At 37.8% G+C, this 18,775-nt stretch overlaps 1 protein-coding gene across 1 annotated transcript in view; it reads right to left on the bottom strand.

Annotated features, from left to right (window-relative positions):
• The window catches only part of LOC126100446 (DNA repair protein RAD50), a 270,875-nt gene that overhangs the window by 86,822 nt on the left and 165,278 nt on the right, over window positions 1–18,775 (bottom strand). Inside the window, exons 16-17 of the mRNA XM_049911053.1 lie at window positions 13,376–13,527; window positions 11,483–11,685 (exon numbers count right to left, since the gene is read on the bottom strand). Coding sequence (XP_049767010.1) covers window positions 11,483–11,685; window positions 13,376–13,527 — 355 coding nt within the window. The remainder of the gene's footprint in view (window positions 1–11,482; window positions 11,686–13,375; window positions 13,528–18,775) is intronic.

Genomic DNA, 18,775 nt, shown 5'->3' with positions numbered 1-18,775 from the left:
GGAGAGACACATTTATTTATGCTGTCAGTAGTTTAACAGTTGCTTGTCTATTCTGCAGCCATTTTTTACCCATCACTACAGCCCACATCTACTTCGGTGCCTGTTTTGGATAGCACCATTTTGCCATGCATGTATTCTTTCACCACAGTGGCACACAGACCACTTACTTTGCCGTTGCTGAAATGCTTCCATCTTTTTCCTACAAGACAATGATCATGCCCTTTCGGATGGTGGATAAAGTGCTCAGTTTTTGTGTTATGACAAAGATTGCTGATAGAAGTCACAATAATACGTACTGCAGAAACAAATAATGTGTTTCAACTTCACAGTAGTGATCTCATGACAAAAAGAAACCGATTGCTATAGCAGTTTTGATACACCTGCTGCAGTGTACTAGCACAATGTCAGGCACATCCAGAGGTGGTAAGACATATTATCATGAACATTGTGTAAAACCACTAAGTTGGTCATAAGTATGTTTCCCCAAGTCTTCAAAAGAAATATTAATTTTTTGGTAAGTATACATCCAATGTTTCATGGATGATGATGATGATGATGATGATGATGATGATGATTGGTTTGTGGGACGCTCGACTGCACGGTCATCAGCACCCGTACAAAGTCCCAATTTTGACAAAGTCCATTTTTTTCGCAAGCCAATCTAGCCACAGTCATGAACAACGATGACGATGATGACGATGAAATGGTCCAGTCCCTGGGCAGGCAAAACCCCCAACCTGGCTGGGAATCGAACCCAGGACCCCATGATCCAGAGGCAGCAAAGCTAGCCACTAGACAACGAGCTGTGAACATGTCTTGTGCAGAAACTACTTTAGTGGTAAGCACACTTCCCAATAGCGTTTAAAATAAGATCATTCGGTAGTACGTATACTTCCCTTACACTTCATGCAGTGGACTACTACCAGATGCCAAGAGTGTACAGAAATGGTACAGCACATTTATATGAACACAGTAAAGAAATACTTTCCACGATCTGTGAAAGGGTTAATGAGCTAGATTACACTTACAGCTGCACCTCTCCCCTGCCCCAACACTCTTGTGCAGCTGCATTGCGCCAGCTGGACACAGAATAGGTGTGTGTGTGTGTGTGTGTGTGTGTGTGAATTGTCTTAACACTACTTAAACTAACTTATGCTAAGAACAACACACACACCCATGTCCGAGGGAGGACTCGAACCTCCGGCAGGAGGGGCTGCGCAGTGCATGACATGGCGCCTCAAACCGCGTGGCCACTTCGAGCAGCTGGACACAGAATGTCAAGAAAGCAGTTTGGCAGGTAGACTGGGTGGAGAGGTTGTGTCAGGTGGTGTGGTTAGAGGGCAAAAAAGGGGAGAAGCAGATGGAGCTGGGAAAGGGTATCTGATGTCTTAGCAGATCACAGAGCTGCAAAATAGGAATGGAACACATGGACACCGAAGGTAGTGGGTTTGTGCAGCACACGATGACAATGACATGAAGGAGTGGTTTGGGAGGAGGTAACAGGATTGGGGAATCAATTGTGGCCAGGAGGATTATGGGAGTGAAGGATGTGTTGCAAGGATGACTTCCATCTGTGTAGTTCAGAACAGCTGGTGTTGGTGGGGGAGGGGGGGGGGAAGGGGGTACTAGGGAGGTAGTGAAGGGTCAAAATGGCACAGGTTGTGAAGCAAATACTGAACTCTAGCAGCATGCTCTATTACTGAGTAGTCAACTCTATTCTTGGTCACAGTTTGAAGGTGACCATTCATTCTAGTGCACAACTGGTTGCTGGATTCTTGGCCACAGTTTGAAGATGACCATTCATTCTAGTGCACAACTGGTCACTGGATAACTGATGTGAAGCTGTCATACAACTGTTGTTCAAGCAATATTGAGGATATTCAGTCCAGCTGCCAATTGTGTGATTATTTTACCACAATATGTTTCGGGACAACATTATACTATTTTCAAGTGCTAATAACGAACAAACCATATAGAACAATCCTCCTTATACTGGCAGACATATGGGAATTACAGACGCCCTGAGTTAAAAGTTCGATGGTAAGTTTTATGTACATGATAAGGTTTTAGCAATGGGATGTGCACTAGCAGGGTACATGGCAGACATCATCTCGAATAAGTATGAAACGGCTTTTTTAAAGGTAAATGTTAAATACAGTGACAAAGTGCAGATGTACAGGAGATATGTTGTTGATATTTTCATAGTATATCAGAGGTCCAAGGAAGAAATAAATGAGTTGTTGAATGACTTCAATAATATGCATAAGGGCATAGTTTTTATAGTAGAGCATGAACAACATGGAGTCTTAAATTATCTGGACCTGAGGACCGATACAATCAAGACAGGAATTTTTTGGGGGCTCAAGTTCACAGGGGCAGTTAATAGTAGGTCCTCATGGTACCCCCAACAAACATGAATAGCACTTTTCAAAAATGTGGTGCACAGGGCTAATTCCACACCTCTAAGTCTGGAAAACAAGAATGAGGAAATGAAAACCCTTAGACAAATAGTGGTAGAAAATCGTTTGGATGTAGCAGCTAAGCATGGTAACCAGCAAGATGATAAAAATCCTGACAAATATAGAATTGTGCCATAATGCATGACCAAGTCACAAGAATTAGTGAGGTTGTTTAGCAAGAAAGGGGTTAGAATTGCTTTCAAGATCGACACAAATCAGGACAGAGGCTGAGGCATAAGATGGACACAGGTGAGAACTTGATGAGAAAATCAGGTGTGTATGAAGTAAAACGTCAGGATTGTGAAGTGAGATATGTGGGGTAGACGGGAAGGAATTCTAAAGTTAGATTTAAAAAGTATAATAATGGAGAGAATAGCTTGTCAGCTGTAGCAAAGCATCTCAAGAATGAGCAGCATTTGTTGGGAGATATAACAGAAAGAATGACGGTGTTGCGTGTTGAAGCAAAAGAGCAGTCGCTATCAAATTTAGAGGAAGTAGAGGTTTGTTGTGCCTTGGAAGAGAAGTGCGTCAGAGGGTGGCAGTGTCTAAAGGCCATTTCTGGGCACACTTTAACGATGTCTTCCTTAAGAAGCAGCCACCAATGTATTTTACCTAATGACATACGATTCACAAATGCTGTTTCCATTCAGATTGCTGCATAAAGGGAATTTTACATTAGAATAGGGTAGGACCAGACAGGCATTTCTCAAAGATTTAATGAGAGACAGTAGTATCGTTGGTCCTGAACAATAGGCTTCAAGTAAATATCATCACTGGCAGGCGAGGGCAGCAGCTTTCAGTTTGCAACTGTACCTTGGGGATAGTGGATGCACCGGCTTGTGATGATTCAGGTTTTATGGTCACTCTGGACGGTTACCCCTATACCCAGGCAGCTGAAACTGTGCACTTGATGCAGGCGTTTCAAGCTGGTAGTGCAACAGTTTAACAAATGATGAGTGAGAAGCATAAGGCACCCAGTGTGGGGAGTGAACCAGTCCCAACACTGTAATCACTTCCAGTGATGATGTCAAAGCTCCCACACTGCTGGCTTTGTTTTATGTCAACATAAACAATGAGAACTTTGGTTGGTTTCTATCGTGTGCTTGCAGTATACTGTAATTTATAAAATTGTGATACATGGAAAATGCCACAGAAAAAAGTTATTTCATCCAGTGACAATCCTTTGCATTGAGGTGTTCTGCTAAACAGCCAGGCATTGGAGTAGCTATGAACTCTCAAGTTTTACAAGCAGGAGAAAGAATGTGTAAGTATTCATGGACAGCCATCAGATTCTGCCGATCAAGTTGTGGAACAAACAAAAAACCTTGTGATTAGTGCAAAAACTGAAGAAAGGGGTATGTTGAGAGATGTAGACATCAGCTGTAATGATTACAAGCCGTCTGGATCAAATAATATATTTTTAGCTATGGATATTGGTTACTTGTTGCATCACTGACTTTATAAAACACAAAGTGGGTGCATAAATAAAAATTTCGATGTGCAGCATGCAAAAAAGGCATTTTCTTTGAAACAACTGCAATTTATATACAGCTGCTGCGAAAATGGCCACTACAAGAAATGTGCTTTTTATAATGTTCTTAAAAAGTGAGATGCCTGTCTGTACTTATGTTTTTCAGTTGTGTTTAGCCAGTAATATTCCTGTTTAAGTTGATCTGCAAATTGAGAGGTTAGTACTGTGATTCAGAAAATGATTCTAAATGTTGCAAAATGCTGTGACACTGAAAAACAGCAGAACAAACTGCAAAATACGCTTGCTGAGTCTAGAAAGTGCCTATACAGTAAAAAGTGTGGCCAACCTGAAATTTAGTAAGACTTATCCTGGCAAACTTTGTGTGTTGTGTCTACTTTCATACACTGGTACGAAGACATGCTGAATTCATCTGCTAACTATGGTTGGCTGTGCCAAAACAGCTGTTGCTATTGACTAAGGCCATTCAGTTAATAAAGGAACAGTGACTCCCATCAGTAGCTGCAGCATGGTTCTTTACAAAGTGAATAAATAGTAATATACCATATTTAGCCAATAAGACAAGGTTTCTCCCAAATTCGTCATTCGAAAAATACGGCGTCTTATACTTACAGATTAAACTATTGCTGCTGAGGTCAACATTTTTACATCATTTAGCAGAGTACATAAAGATAGTCACACAGTTACAGAGGCTGCCTTACATTTAGGGATGAAACTTTGGTTGTTGAGGTGATGTGCAGATTTATTTTCAATAATTTGGAAGAGCAGGGTTCTGTCAACAATACTCGCTTGAGATTTCTCAATACACCAAAGCACTTGATATGGCATCGATACTGCTTGAACAATCATGTGATACTAACTCGCGTGGTGCTAGTGCATGAGATACATGAGAAACTGTGAACTAGCCACTACATCAGTCTATTGCTCTGACTAAAAATTTGACAATTTTGCAAACACAGGAGGAAATAGCATTAAATTCTATCAGCTTACGATCATTTGTTGTATCTGAACAGGTTTGCAGAGACCACTGTCATACATGTATGGATACCACACCCAAACATTAATGACAGTTTTTAAATAAAGGTAACATTCAAAATCACAAATATTGTCCTTCGAAAAACATAAGTTGATTCAGAACCAATATTATATTTGGTTATGAGATACTGTAGTGATTTACTAGGTAAATGGCAAATGAAAAATTTGGTTGCTGCTTACATATTAGAATACCAGGTAAAAATCAGCTTTAGAGCATGATGATGATGATATTCAGTTGAAACACGAATCCAGAATGAAATGTCTAACAAAGAAAATAAATCACATTAAACTGACTGTAATTGTTATCGCGGGAATAAATGACAGCAGAAAAACCTGTTGTGTAGATAGCAACAACAGATGACACTAGATTGAGGGAGAAGAGAAAGTTCGAGAATCGTAGTTGTGATCTTTATTTATGTATTAGTTAGTGATGTTACACATGACCTGCACACTAGATGATATTGCAGTCTGCTTTGCACAGTTGTTCAAGCTCAGCACTATGGAAGGGTTGGAAGGCAAACAGTGCCACCAACTTGGCTGAGAGCTAAGATAACTGCAAGGAAGGGAGTTAGAGTGAGAAGCAAATTTTGCATTGCCAACCATGAGACTCTATACTACGTACTTTGGATTTTTATGAACATCTGCCACGTTTAAACTGCAATTTGCCTGAGTTTATTTGTAGTTCGAATCTAACTGACTAAAGTTGGACAAATATTCAACAAGAGTACCAATTTCTGCAGGAGATGGTAAAAGTATAGATAGGGGGCAGTGGTGTACTTAAGTGCTTCTTGCTACATTGTTGTCGACACTCACCATGACATATAATGGGAATGGAAGGGTGTGTGACAGCTGGTTCTACACAGCCAATGAAAGAGCATCAGGCAAATGATTTGTTTGGAAGCAAGAGACATTGTAACAATCCCCACATTAGTGTGTAATACAAATCTGATATGTATTCAGTAAAAAAACAACTGTGTTCTCAGGTACCACCACAATGACAACCTCGGAAATAACAATATACTTGGAAGAAACCGCCAAATATTTGTGACAAAAAAAAGGTATTAATTTCACAGCTGTACTATTAGGATGATTATTGTTATTGTTTCTCTCCTTTCTCAGACGTTACGTCTGGTTAAAAATGGAAACTGATGCGGACCTTGATCAAGCGTGACTTTCTTTTAACTGTACAGTATATGTTACATTGCATTTAGGAACTTTCTGGTAATTGAACATGTATCAATAATTACAGATTTCTGTAGTTATATATATACGTTTGGATGCAGCTGTATTGAGTTGATGTACTGATGGATATTGTGTGGTATGACTCCTGTAGTTGATAGTATAATTGGTATAATGTCAACTTTATCCTGATGCCATATGTCCTTGACTTCCCCAGCCAGTTGGATGTATTTTTCAATTTTTTCTCCTGTTTTCTTCTGTATATTTGTTGTATTGGGTATGGATATTTCGATTAGTTGTGTTAATTTCTTCTTTTTATTGGTGAGTATGATGTCAGGTTTGTTATGTGGTGGTGTTTTATCTGTTATAGTGGTTCTGTTCCAGTATAGTTTGTATTCATCATTCTCCAGTACATTTTGTGGTGCATACTTGTATGTGGGAACGTGTTGTTTTATTAGTTTATGTTGTATGGCAAGCTGTTGATGTATTATTTTTGCTACATTGTCATGTCTTCTGGTGTATTCTGTATTTGCTAGTATTGTACATCTGCTTGTGATGTGATCTACTGTTTCTATTTGTTGTTTGCAAAGTCTGCATTTATCTGTTGTGGTATTGGGATCTTTAGTAATATGCTTGCTGTAATATCTGGTGTTTATTGTTTGATCCTGTATTGCAATCATGAATCCTTCCGTCTCACTGTATATATTGCCTTTTCTTAGCCATGTGTTGGATGCGTCTTGATCGATGTGTGGCTTGCCATGTAGTGTTTTCTTTTTCCAATTTACTTTCTTCGTATCTGTTGATGTTATGTGATCTAAAGAGTTGTAGAAGTGGTTATGAAATTGCAATGGTGTGGCCGATGTATTTATATGAGTGATTGCTTTGTGTATTTTGCTAGTTTCTGCTCGTTCTATAAAGAATTTTCTTAAATTGTCTACCTGTCCATAATGTAGACAATTTAAGAAAAATTCTTGTTATTGTGATTATTATTAATACTACTACTACTATTAAAAATAGTGATACCACAAACAACAGCGTTAGCAAGCAAGAAAGGCAGAAAAGCAAATGGTCTGAAAACTAATGTAAACCATTTGTTTCTGCTTATTTTATTTCTCCTCGTGTTATCAAAATGTAGACAATTAATAAATGGTGAAAGTTTAGAGTATGCATAATGCTAACTTTTTACAGTTACTTTACATCAATAAAACAGTTTGTAGTTCTGATTAGTCAGGATGTGTTAAAAATAAATTTTTGGCTCAGATGGTTTGTCTTATTCTCAGGTAAATATAGTAATGAAAAACAGGGTATAAATGTTGCCTACATTAAGAATAATTCAATAGAGGTGCACATCTCAAAAACCAAAACGAGACTAATACCAACAACCTGGTATCTACCAGTTCAATTGCAAGGACTGAAGTGAAATCTATATCAGGATGATTTTGACAGTATAAAGAACACACCAGAGGATGGAAATACAATACTAACCTCTCAATTTGCAGATAAACTTAAACAGGAATATTACTGGCTAAACACAACAGAAAAACATAAGTACAGACAGACATCTCACTTTTTAAGAACATTATACAAAGCACGTTTCTTGTAGTGGCCATTTTCGCAGCAGCTGTATATAAATTGTAGTTGTTTTAAAGAAAATGCCTTTTTTGCATGCTGCACATCAAAATTTTTATTTTTATTTATGCACCCAGACGCATTTCACCTTGTAATAAAGGTGAAACGCGCCTGGGTGCATAAGTAAAAATAAAAATTTCGAAGTGCAGAAGGTGAAACGCGTCTGGGTGCATATAAAAAAAGGGCATTTTCTTTGAAACAACTGCAATTTATTGTACAAAGCGTTAAACCACAATAAATAGTTGATTAATGAGCAGATAAATATTTGAAACGAGACATTATGTAAAATCACTGAACACATCACATAGAAAAAAGTAACAAAAGTAAACCACCACCTCCTGCATTTCATCTCTACCTCTCCTGTTCTTCCATTTTATTATCAACACATTCTTCTTTCCTCCTCTTTGAATTCACTGTTCACTACATTTACTCGTCTTTGCTGCCTCTCCTTTTTCTACAATACTTTCCACTTAGATCAACTTCCACACTTCTCCTTCATTTCAATTATATATTTAATAAGTGCCCACTAACATCACTAATGAAGAGAACATTTTTTAGATCAAGAGAAAACCAAATCAAGCCATTAAGTTCACAATACCACACGCGCGCGCACACACACACACACACACACACACACACACACACACACAGATGTTTAGCCATAAGTATGTAAAGTAATGCTAGTGGTGCTATATTGCATCATATTACACTTCGAGAAATGTGTAGAGCAGCAAATCAAAGTGAACCTCAGAAATGTGCTAACAGATAATACTTCCTGGCATAAGTGAAACTCAGACATAAAATGACGCAATACAAGCAACACCTCAGTAACCTGAATAACAAACAGACTTTAGATCTAGAAAGCAAACTAAAATTGTGACGTCGTATCACAGAAAGCAACTGATTATGTTTCATATCAATAAAATGAAATATGTACTGTGATATATGTATGTTCTAGTAGTTTAATGCAGAAATTTTAAATACCTTTAATATTGGTTAATGAACGTCTGTGTTTCACTTGAGTATTGTAATGGATCTGGGAGATGTTATTTTTTTACCATATTTGTCGATACCGAATTGTAAATGTTTTCTTATATTTTTGTCAGGATTTATTATAATTTGTCTTATTATATGTTAGTTTACTTCTGTTTTTGAGAGTAAAAGCATATTGATTACTATTAGAAAATGTATCGAAGAATAGCAAAGAGACTGATTACAACTGGAAGATTGTGTGTGGTGTAAAACATCTTTGACGTTGGAGTCTTCTTTGACTGTACTTAGTCGGCAGCTAACTCTTGTGTGTGTTGACGGAAGAACAATGTGAAGGTCACCGTCATAAATAATTTTGAAGTATGTTACTATTATTTTTGTATTAACTAAAAAAGAAGAAACTACATTTGAAGAAACTGTATTTGAAACACCAAAATGAGAGAAACACGTTGAACCACGTCAATTCTGCAACCAACAAAGATGCATTGTGGAATCATACTTAGACAACTGAAGCCAAGACTATATCGCCGTGTAAACGTCTAATGTAAAACGTACTGTCACGAAATATGGCAAATTTAAGTAAATAAAAAATAGTGAGCATATTTTCAACTTGTGTCTCGTCCAGGATATCATTTGCCGTATTTCAGTATGTAGACAGGCCCAAATAATTTTCAGTGATATCTATGCAGCATGTGTAATATTCATGTACAGTTACAAATGCTGGAGAAGTTTAACTGCTGTAAGGCTGATTTCATGTATTTTTCAATGAGCACAGACAACAATACTCCTAATTTGGTATCTTGTACTAAAAGCAGCATAGATTCATCCAGTTATAGCGTGGAGAAACTTGAACAGTTGAAATGAAGATGCAACAAAACCATACTCACCTGTCCCATTGTAAAGCATCCACTGAGCAAAGTAATATATCAGTGGCATACGCTGGTGAGTCAAAACACTAAGATGACTGCTCACTGCAATGTTAAATGCCATCTGGTGGTGTTGCGAACAAGTGATGCACTAAGAAAACTGTGTAAGCAGAGGAGAGACAAACGAATAATGATTCCAGTGACAATAACAGTCACAGAAAGGGAAATTTATGTAAGTGACTTTAAATTGTTGCGGTATGACACCTGCTAAAAAAGCATTTCAATAACAGTAAAGCTAGTCACAAGTTAGGGTTCTAATATGCAGGTGGCCTTTTTTAAATTGATTTCTTTGACTAAGCTTGCTGGTTACTGGGAGACTGCTCCGACAGCTTGTTGCTGTAGCTGTCCATGTTGGTGGGCTGGCATTATTCTCAGTTAAGGAGTGTTGTTGGACAGACACTTTGTGGACATCATCTGTAACACTCTAATGACGAGAGCATAGGAAATTCCTCACATGAGGTCTTGGGACTCAGGAACAGAGCGCCAGGCTGAGACAAGCTAGTTCTCTCTGCTGGAGACTCCTGACCTGACAACACATCTTTTTCCTACCCTCCTATGATCAACTCAATGATTTGGATGTAATGGCCTCTACAGATGTCTGGCATTTACCCAGAGTGTGCCTTACAAACCTCTGAACTGATGATAAAACTGACAACATGTTTGAAGAATGTTTTGGTTATCATTGAGAAACCACCCACTCTGGATTCCTACTCCCTGTCATGCTCTTCTCCCATCCTGCACATCTTGTGTCAAGTATGGAAAGTGTCTGAAGCAGCGTGAAATCGTGACTAAGGGACAATATGTTGTAGTTCCAGACCTCATCACAAAACATGGGGGCATGCCTACTCTGTAAAGCAGGACAGGCAGCTATATGTGACAGATTTGACAAAGAGAGTAAAATGCTGGTGTAGGTACAGAGCATACAGTTCAGTACACATTGTTGAACATTGGGCTCTGCAGCAGACAACTCCTGCGCGTTTCCTAATAGACCAAAAGACATTTTCAATTACAATTGCAGTGGGCATAGTATCATCAAGACTGGATCGTGGATCAATGGAAATGTGTAACATGGTTGGACGAATCACGTTTATTGTTCCACTTGCATGACAAACTTGTATTCATGCACATTCATCCAGGTGAAAGTTTGCTCGAAATGTGTACCGCTTTACAGATGCAGCCGGTAGGGCAGTATTACGCTATGGAAGACATTCACTTGGGATTCCACAGGGGATGTAGTAGTAATCGAAAGCACCTTCACAGCTGGGGACCACGCAAACATTATATGGACCACGTGCATTGCTTCACGCTTAAAATTTTCCGCAAGGGCTGTGGGATCTCCCAGTAACATAACTCTCTGTGTTGCTAGACCAGAATTACGCTACAGTGGTTTGAGGAGCATGATAGTGTATTCACTTTGATGTCTTGGTCACTAGATTTGCTCGATCTGAATCTGACAGAACATATCTGGGACACTTTTAGGCATTAGCCCTGAGCTCATGCACCAATGACCCATAATTTAGAGAAAAAGCCAGATCTGCGCGTACATACCTAGTGCCACATTCACCTGGAACCTTATCAAGGAATTGTAGGAATCCACACCATGCAGAATCACTACTGCACTGCATTTAAATGTGAACCAATTGACTATTAAGCAGGAGGTCATAATGTTTTGGCTCATCAGTGTATGGGCAGTTCAAGATGGCAAATTCTTAAAATAAAAGATTGGTTCTATAGGAAATTGACTGTTGGAAGAGGTCCAATAATATTTTATCAACCTGTGGGCATCTTAGACTGCAGCTCCTGAATTTCTTTGTCAATGCGGCGCAGTTCTGTCTGCAACTGATCAATGCGAACTACATCTCCTTGGATATCCTTTGCCATCTGCTCCTTTGCTTTTGGACCCAGTAACTGCTCCTTCAAATCTTTAATCTGTTTCCGAGCTGCATCTAAAGCCTCTTCTGTTTGATGAAGTGACTCTCTGAAAACAAGGAAATACACCATTGTAAGATGAATAATAACTAGTAAAGTTATCAATTTACTGTTTAAATCCAATAGAATTTCACAAGCAGACATGTGTTTACCAGGTGTACCAGTATGAAATGAGCGGTTTTTTGAGAAAATGAAACACTAATTTTGAATTGAAAAGTAAAAACATTTTATTCAAAGTACTGACCATTGCTTTCTATACATTTTGACCACCTTTCTGGCAATTTGTGGACACCACACCAGTAGAAATGTTTGTCTTTTGAAGCAAACCAATCAGACACACAATTTTCGACTTCTTTGTAGGAAGTGTTCCTCAGCCAATGCGTGTCCCATTGATGAAAACAAATGGTAGTCGGAAGGGACCAAGTCTGATGAATACGGCGGGTGGGGTAGCAGCTCCCAGCCAAGTGTTTTGATTGTATCCTGAACCAGTTTTGCTCTGTGTGCAGGTGCATTGTCATGTAAAAAAGATACTTTGCCATGTCTTCTGGCCCATTCTGGTCTTTTGCCTTTTTTTGATCAATGCATAGTTCAAATTGATCATTTGTTGCCTGTAGTGATTAGTATTCACAGTTTCACTGGGTTTTAGAAGCTCATGAGACACCACACCTTTCTGATCCCACCAAACAGAGTATTGTCTTCTTGCCGAATCGATCTGGTTTTGCAGTCGATGTTGATGGTTGCCCCGGATTAAATCATTATTTTTCCCATTTAGGATTCTTAAAATAAATCCATTTTTCATTACCAGTAACAATTCTATGCAAAACTGATTTTCTTTCAGGTCTTTCAAGCAAAATTTGACAAATGATTTTTCGGTTTTCCATCTGTCTTTCATTCTATTCATGTGGCACCCATTTTCCACACTTCTGGATCTTTCCCATAGCTTTCAAATGGTCAGAAATTGTTTGTTGTGCAACATTTAGCATTGCTGCCATTTGCTTCTGATTCAAAGTATCATCTTCATCCAATATTGCTTGCACTTCAGCGTCTTCGAATTTTTTTGGTGGTCTTCCATGTTCTTCATTTCTTACGTCAAAATCATTATTTCTGAACCATTGAAACCAACTTTTGCATGTTGCTTCTGATAGAGCATGATTGCCATATGCCTTGACAAGCATTTGATGTGACTCTGCAGCACTTTTTTCCAAATGAAAACAAAAAATTAATGCTTTCCGCAAATCATCACTTTCTGGTACAAAATTTGACATTGTTAACACGATGAAAACATATGATGTTGTTTGTTCCATGACTTGATGTATACCAAATATCTTTGACAGATGTCATACCAACAAAAAAAAAACAAATAAATAATTAAGTCTAATTCACAACAAATGTTTCCTATCGACACATTTGTATCTTAACGCTCATTTGATACTGGTACACCTGGTAGCACAATATTTACTGAAAATGTGGTGTGCCTTCTTGTGCATTTACGGCAATGCATAAATTTCTATTATTATGATAACTGCTCATCCTCCCTTTAATGTCTACTCACATTTTCTACAAAGTCAATTTGTGGCAAGATAAGAAAATGGTTTTGGTAATCCTAGATTTCAAATATTCTATTCTAAATCTGTAGTTATTTAGTGCAACTACAAACTACATGACTATATTTTAATATTTGTCAATATTTAACATCCATTCTGAATATATGAAGGTGAAAGCATGAAACTGATGCTTACTTCAATTCTGGTATCTCCTTGGTGCGCATGATATCAGTTCTTTCATAAGCAGGTTTCATTTGCAAAAGCTTATCATATTCCTTTAGCTTATTTTCTAGTTCTTTCTTATTGTCCTGAAGGCGTGCTGGGACTTCACTGACTTTATTACTCAGCTGTAAATGCAGAAAAATACGTTGTTGCAGGTGGTACTTCATACATGAAATGGGTATAGTTTCTGCAAAAATGAAAAGCACTCCTAATTTGATATCCATAATGACTTATTTATAGGGATGGGAAAATTTTGCAAAAATGGTAACGCGAAAAATAACGCCTAATTGGTGTTTTCTTTTGAAATTGACAATTTGCCCCTTTCCTGTATGAAAAATAAAAAATTGGAGGACAATAGTTTACCAATATTCATAACCGATAAGAACTGAATGTTGAAACTGCATTATGTTATTCTTTTTCCTCAAGACTGAGGTTCTCGTATAATCTGAAAATAACACTTCACCTCCAACATAACTATGATGCAACGCCAGAAACATCACTGAAATCAACAAAAAAGTATAATACCGAAATTGGCAAAAAAACACTGAATTTGGTAATACACATACCTAATTTGGTAATAAAAACAACGAATTTAATAATAAACACATCAAAATGGGTAAAAAAGACTATAATTGGCAAAAAACAGAGAATCTGGGGAAAAGTACCGAATCTGGAAAAAATTAGACTGAATTTGGCAAAAGAAATACTGAATACGGAAAAAAGTAAGATGAAATTAGGAAAAAATGTATCACTGAATATGGAGAAAAAACCCACATTGAATCTGGCAAAAAAACTAATGTCAAATCAGGCAAAATCACAGAAACTGGAAAAGAATTAGTACCAACATCCTAAAAAATTATACCAATTTGGTAAAAAAAATATCAAATTAGGCAAAAAGAAAAATGAAGTCTACAAAAAACTCACAGAAACCGGCAAAAACAATGAATTTAGCAACAAAATTACTCCAATTGTGGAAAAAGTAACATTAAAATTAGCAGAAAATAATCCCAAAATGGGTAAAAATAACACCTTATTTGGTATATGAATTTGGAGGGAAAGAAAGGGGCGAAATTGGCAAGAAAAAAAAACACTGAATTTGTAAAAACAAAGGGAAAAAAAGACAAAATCCTTAAAAAAAAGCACTGAAATTGTCAAAAAAATAACACCAAATTTGGCTATCAAATAGAATGATTGTTTCCTTTTCCTGCAAAAACGCAAAGACTTTGTGTGCGCTCATACATTGCTGTTATGAAATATATATGACGTATTTAAGTTTTAGTTAAAACTGAGAATAGAACTATATCTCACTTAGTTCTCGAGTTATTGGTTTTTATATCTGATGGATAACTGCACACAGTGCACCCAATTCGGGCCCTACACACTGGAAATCATCTCGTCATAACAATCGTCATATTTGATAAATGGTTCAAGGTATCAAAACTAGGCTTATTGCAAATGATACCAAACAATGTTGCATGATAAATTCTTGAAAAAGTTTTTATTCACTGGAGTATGGAAGTGACTTGTCTGCAGCAGTGTGAGGGTCCTTGAAATGAGATGCGTAAAAATGTCAATAGCGCTTGGGAGACAAAGCCGGAGCATAGCTCGGGCCAATACTTTGTGTTAAAAAGACGGCTGAATTTTCTCTGCATGCGAGCCATTTATCACTTCATGTGAGAATAATCTATGTACGCCCCACTCTCCGTCCCTTGACTGGTGCTGCATTCTGTTGTCAATTTCTAGAATTATTTCAAAAGAAACATTAGTGGACTTATGGCTTAGTCAATATGATCACACTAACATAATTTAGTGTGTGTGTGTCACAGTTTGCTGTATTTCTGCAACAAATATACCCCTTTGTTGAGTGAACAAGAAATTTTGGAAGCTCAAGTGGAAGAAATTGTTCAATAACTCATTTCTTACTTTTTTTTGGAGGATAATTATACTTTCTGCCACCATTATTTAAAAATTTGTAATCTATCAAAGAACTAAAGTAAAAATGAAAAATAAATCTTTTAGCTTGGTCCTTTTTCAGTATGTGTTGCTCTTGGAGATAGATCAATTACATATGTTCCATTAACACTTTAAATAACTGCATAAATGGCTGGTTTCCTAGACCCTATATTCTTCTAAATGGCTAGTCTCCAAAACATTAATTATCCTATTGGCTGGCAACTGGGAAAACATTTGATGAGAAAACTAATTAGAAACGTGATTTACAGTATCAGATTACAATTTTCCTACAAATATAACACATTTACTGAAGCCCCTGTCACAGCACTGTGTAAATTTCTCTACACCCTCTGTATCCTGAGCCACCAGGTCATGTGTCCACTCTTTCATATTGGGCCGAGGTTATATATTATTGCAATGGTCTTTCTTGTTAAACTTTGCTACAGGTGGGAAAACAGTGAAAGGTGCTGGTTTCTAAGTCAAGCCAATGACATAGATGATCAAATATGTCCCAAGTGAACTTCTGTAGCATCAAAATTCCCCTCAGTTTGCTCTTTAACGGCCCTTTGCTGATACTGCAAAATTTCAGTGTATGTGATTGTAGTTACAGTGTTTTCAGGAGCCACAAAAAAGGCAGGAAGACTGTGTTTAATTTATCACTGATGATGGGTCAGTAGAAATTATTGACACACAACATCTAAAGGAGAAACATAGCATGCCAACGATAAGTAGAAAAATTCAGTCCTGATTGCAATGAAGTAACAGAATGAAATTACCTGTGATGCTGTTCACACAGCTTAAATGTTAATCAAAGGCATTAAAAATGGAGTAAAAGCTGAGACTGGACACGGATGGGGGACGGAATTAGCCATGGCCATTTCAAAGCAAGTCTAGGCAGTCACTGTGGTCTTCATGTTGTCACGGCGATGTTAAGCCTTAGTTTTCCTGTATCACAATGATATTCCCTGCAATCTGCTCTATTTTAAATTGGACTACTGACATCTTGACAGTTAAACAGTTTTATCACAACTGGACACAAAATATTGTGCCATCTATTAATTATCGTTTGGAATAAATTATAAATATGTATCCCTGAACATTGGTTCTAATGCTTAATTAGATCAGAAATAAAGAAAGGTGCACATAATATTGTTAAATGAAATGGTATACTTTTTCCAATAGCATTTGAAAGCTCTTGAAATATCAGGATTGTTGTATGACATTTGTTAATGATCATATTAAAAATTAAAATAAATAAATAAATAAATAAATAAAATTTGAGGAATGTGCTAAAATTACGAGGCAAACCACCTAGAATCCACTATGGCAGTGCCAGGGACAGTTGCTGTTTAAAGCCTTCTGGCTATTTCCTTATTTGCACTGCAGAACTAGCACAAAATGTGCTGTGTATCCATCATGCTGTCAAGTGATATCTGCTTCAGTGTTTCATGGTTGCAGGTATGTACACCATTGAGGAGAAGTATATGGTGAATGACAAACAAATGCTGTCCAAACTGTGTGGTGTTATAACACATATATACCCCAATTGCTTGTGTCCAGCTTGCCATGCATTTACAGCATTATCAGGACAATGATGCAAATGATCAGCTTGAATGTCAAACAAACGATGAAGAAGCTAACAGTAAACTAACAGAGCACGTGAAGCCTTTCTGTCAGTGACACATTCCACATCATGGCGCAAGGCTTATCACCATGGAATGTGGCATCAGCCAGGCTTATTGATCAAACTTACAGGTTGCATCAACATAAATTCCATTCCTTTCTCCTTCCTTTACACTCAAAGGCTACGATTTCAAATGTCACAAGGAACATTGACACTTCACTTGGCAATACCTGAGAGACAGTGCTACATCTTTGAAATGTTTGCTAACTACAGTCGTGTAAATTTACTTAATGTGTATTACTAGGTAGCGGGAAATTCCCACTGATGTCATGTATAACAGCAATGACAGTAGACGATATATGGTGTGGCATTGCAGAAAATTACGTTGTGGGAAATTACTTTATTCCAGGAACATTAAATATAAAAATGCATGCCCACCATTTTCACAAATATGTCATCCATTTTTCTAGAAGAAACAGCACTGGGCAAGTGACAATGCATATGGTTCAAACATAATGGCTGTCCAACTAATTCTTAACATGTTGCAACAAATTTGCACTGAATAAAAAATTTCATGGTCATCCGATAGGATGAAACAAAATGCTATAGTCTTACACCTGTCAAGTTCAACAGTTGGACTCCTCTTCAATGCTATGTGGTGGAGGTTCAAATGGCTCTGAGCACTATGGGACTTAACATCTGAGGTCATCAGTCCACTAGACTTAGAACTACTTAAACCTAACTAACCTAAGGACATCACACACATCCATGCCCGAGGCAGGATTCAAACCTGCAGCCGTAGCAGCAGCGCGGTTCTGGACTGAAGTGCCTAGAATTGCTCGGCCACAGCAGCCGACTATGTGGTGGAGGGAGGTAGAAGCACTCTACCATAAAGACCCCATGATACCAAATGATTTGTGCTAATTAATCTTCTTCTTCTTCTTCTTCTTCTTCTTCTTCTGCTACTGCCTTTATCCCGCATTGTGCCGCCACCCCATACCCCCTGGATGGAAGTAGTGTACCCCTGCAGTCTGCGTCTAGTGTAAATCGGGAAATAGTGTGAAGGTGTTTCAAATGTCTGTGAGTTGTGTGACTGAGGCGGGACGTCGCGACCAGCCTGGTATCCACCTAGTAGGATGTGGAAAAGATTTGTGCTAATGAATACCTGCAGGAAACACTGCTGAACACAATTTATTATTTTCTGGTATATCTCAAGCTCTGATTTCATCTGTGTATTTAAGTCACTGGGAACCAGCCTGACCACATGCTACAATTAAGGAACTTACTCATTTTGTAGGTGTCCAATATTCATCAATTCAGTGAGAGTAAAATATTTCATTCACTGAAGTGTTGTCCACGAACGAATGGAGGAGAATACAAGATGACAGACTGATTTTGTTTTTGGCATGATGAACTGTAACTTGCTCTGAATGTAAAAAAAGGTAAGTGGGGAAAAACAATCCTGTAATGTTTGAATATAATATTAGTGGTGTGCTGCTCGACACAGTCACACTAATTAAATATCTTTGTGAAATGTTGCAAAGCAATATGAAATGGAACAAGCACGTAAGGTCAGTTGAAGGTAATGCGAATGGTCAACTTCTGTTTATTGGGAGATTTCTTGGGAAGTGGAGCTCATCTATAAAGGAGACCACACACAGAACACTAGTTCAGCTTATTCTTGCGTACTGCTCAAGTCTTTGGGATCCTCATTAGCTCAGATTAAAGAAAGACACAAAGCAATTCAGAGATGCGCTGCTAGATTATTACCTGTAGGTTCGATCAATAAGCTTTTA

Source organism: Schistocerca cancellata, chromosome 9 (genome assembly GCF_023864275.1).
Source record: "Schistocerca cancellata isolate TAMUIC-IGC-003103 chromosome 9, iqSchCanc2.1, whole genome shotgun sequence".
Classification (NCBI taxonomy): domain Eukaryota; kingdom Metazoa; phylum Arthropoda; class Insecta; order Orthoptera; family Acrididae; genus Schistocerca; species Schistocerca cancellata.
The sequence above is the reverse complement of the archived record's forward strand: the minus strand, read 5'-3'. Positions and strand labels throughout refer to the sequence as shown.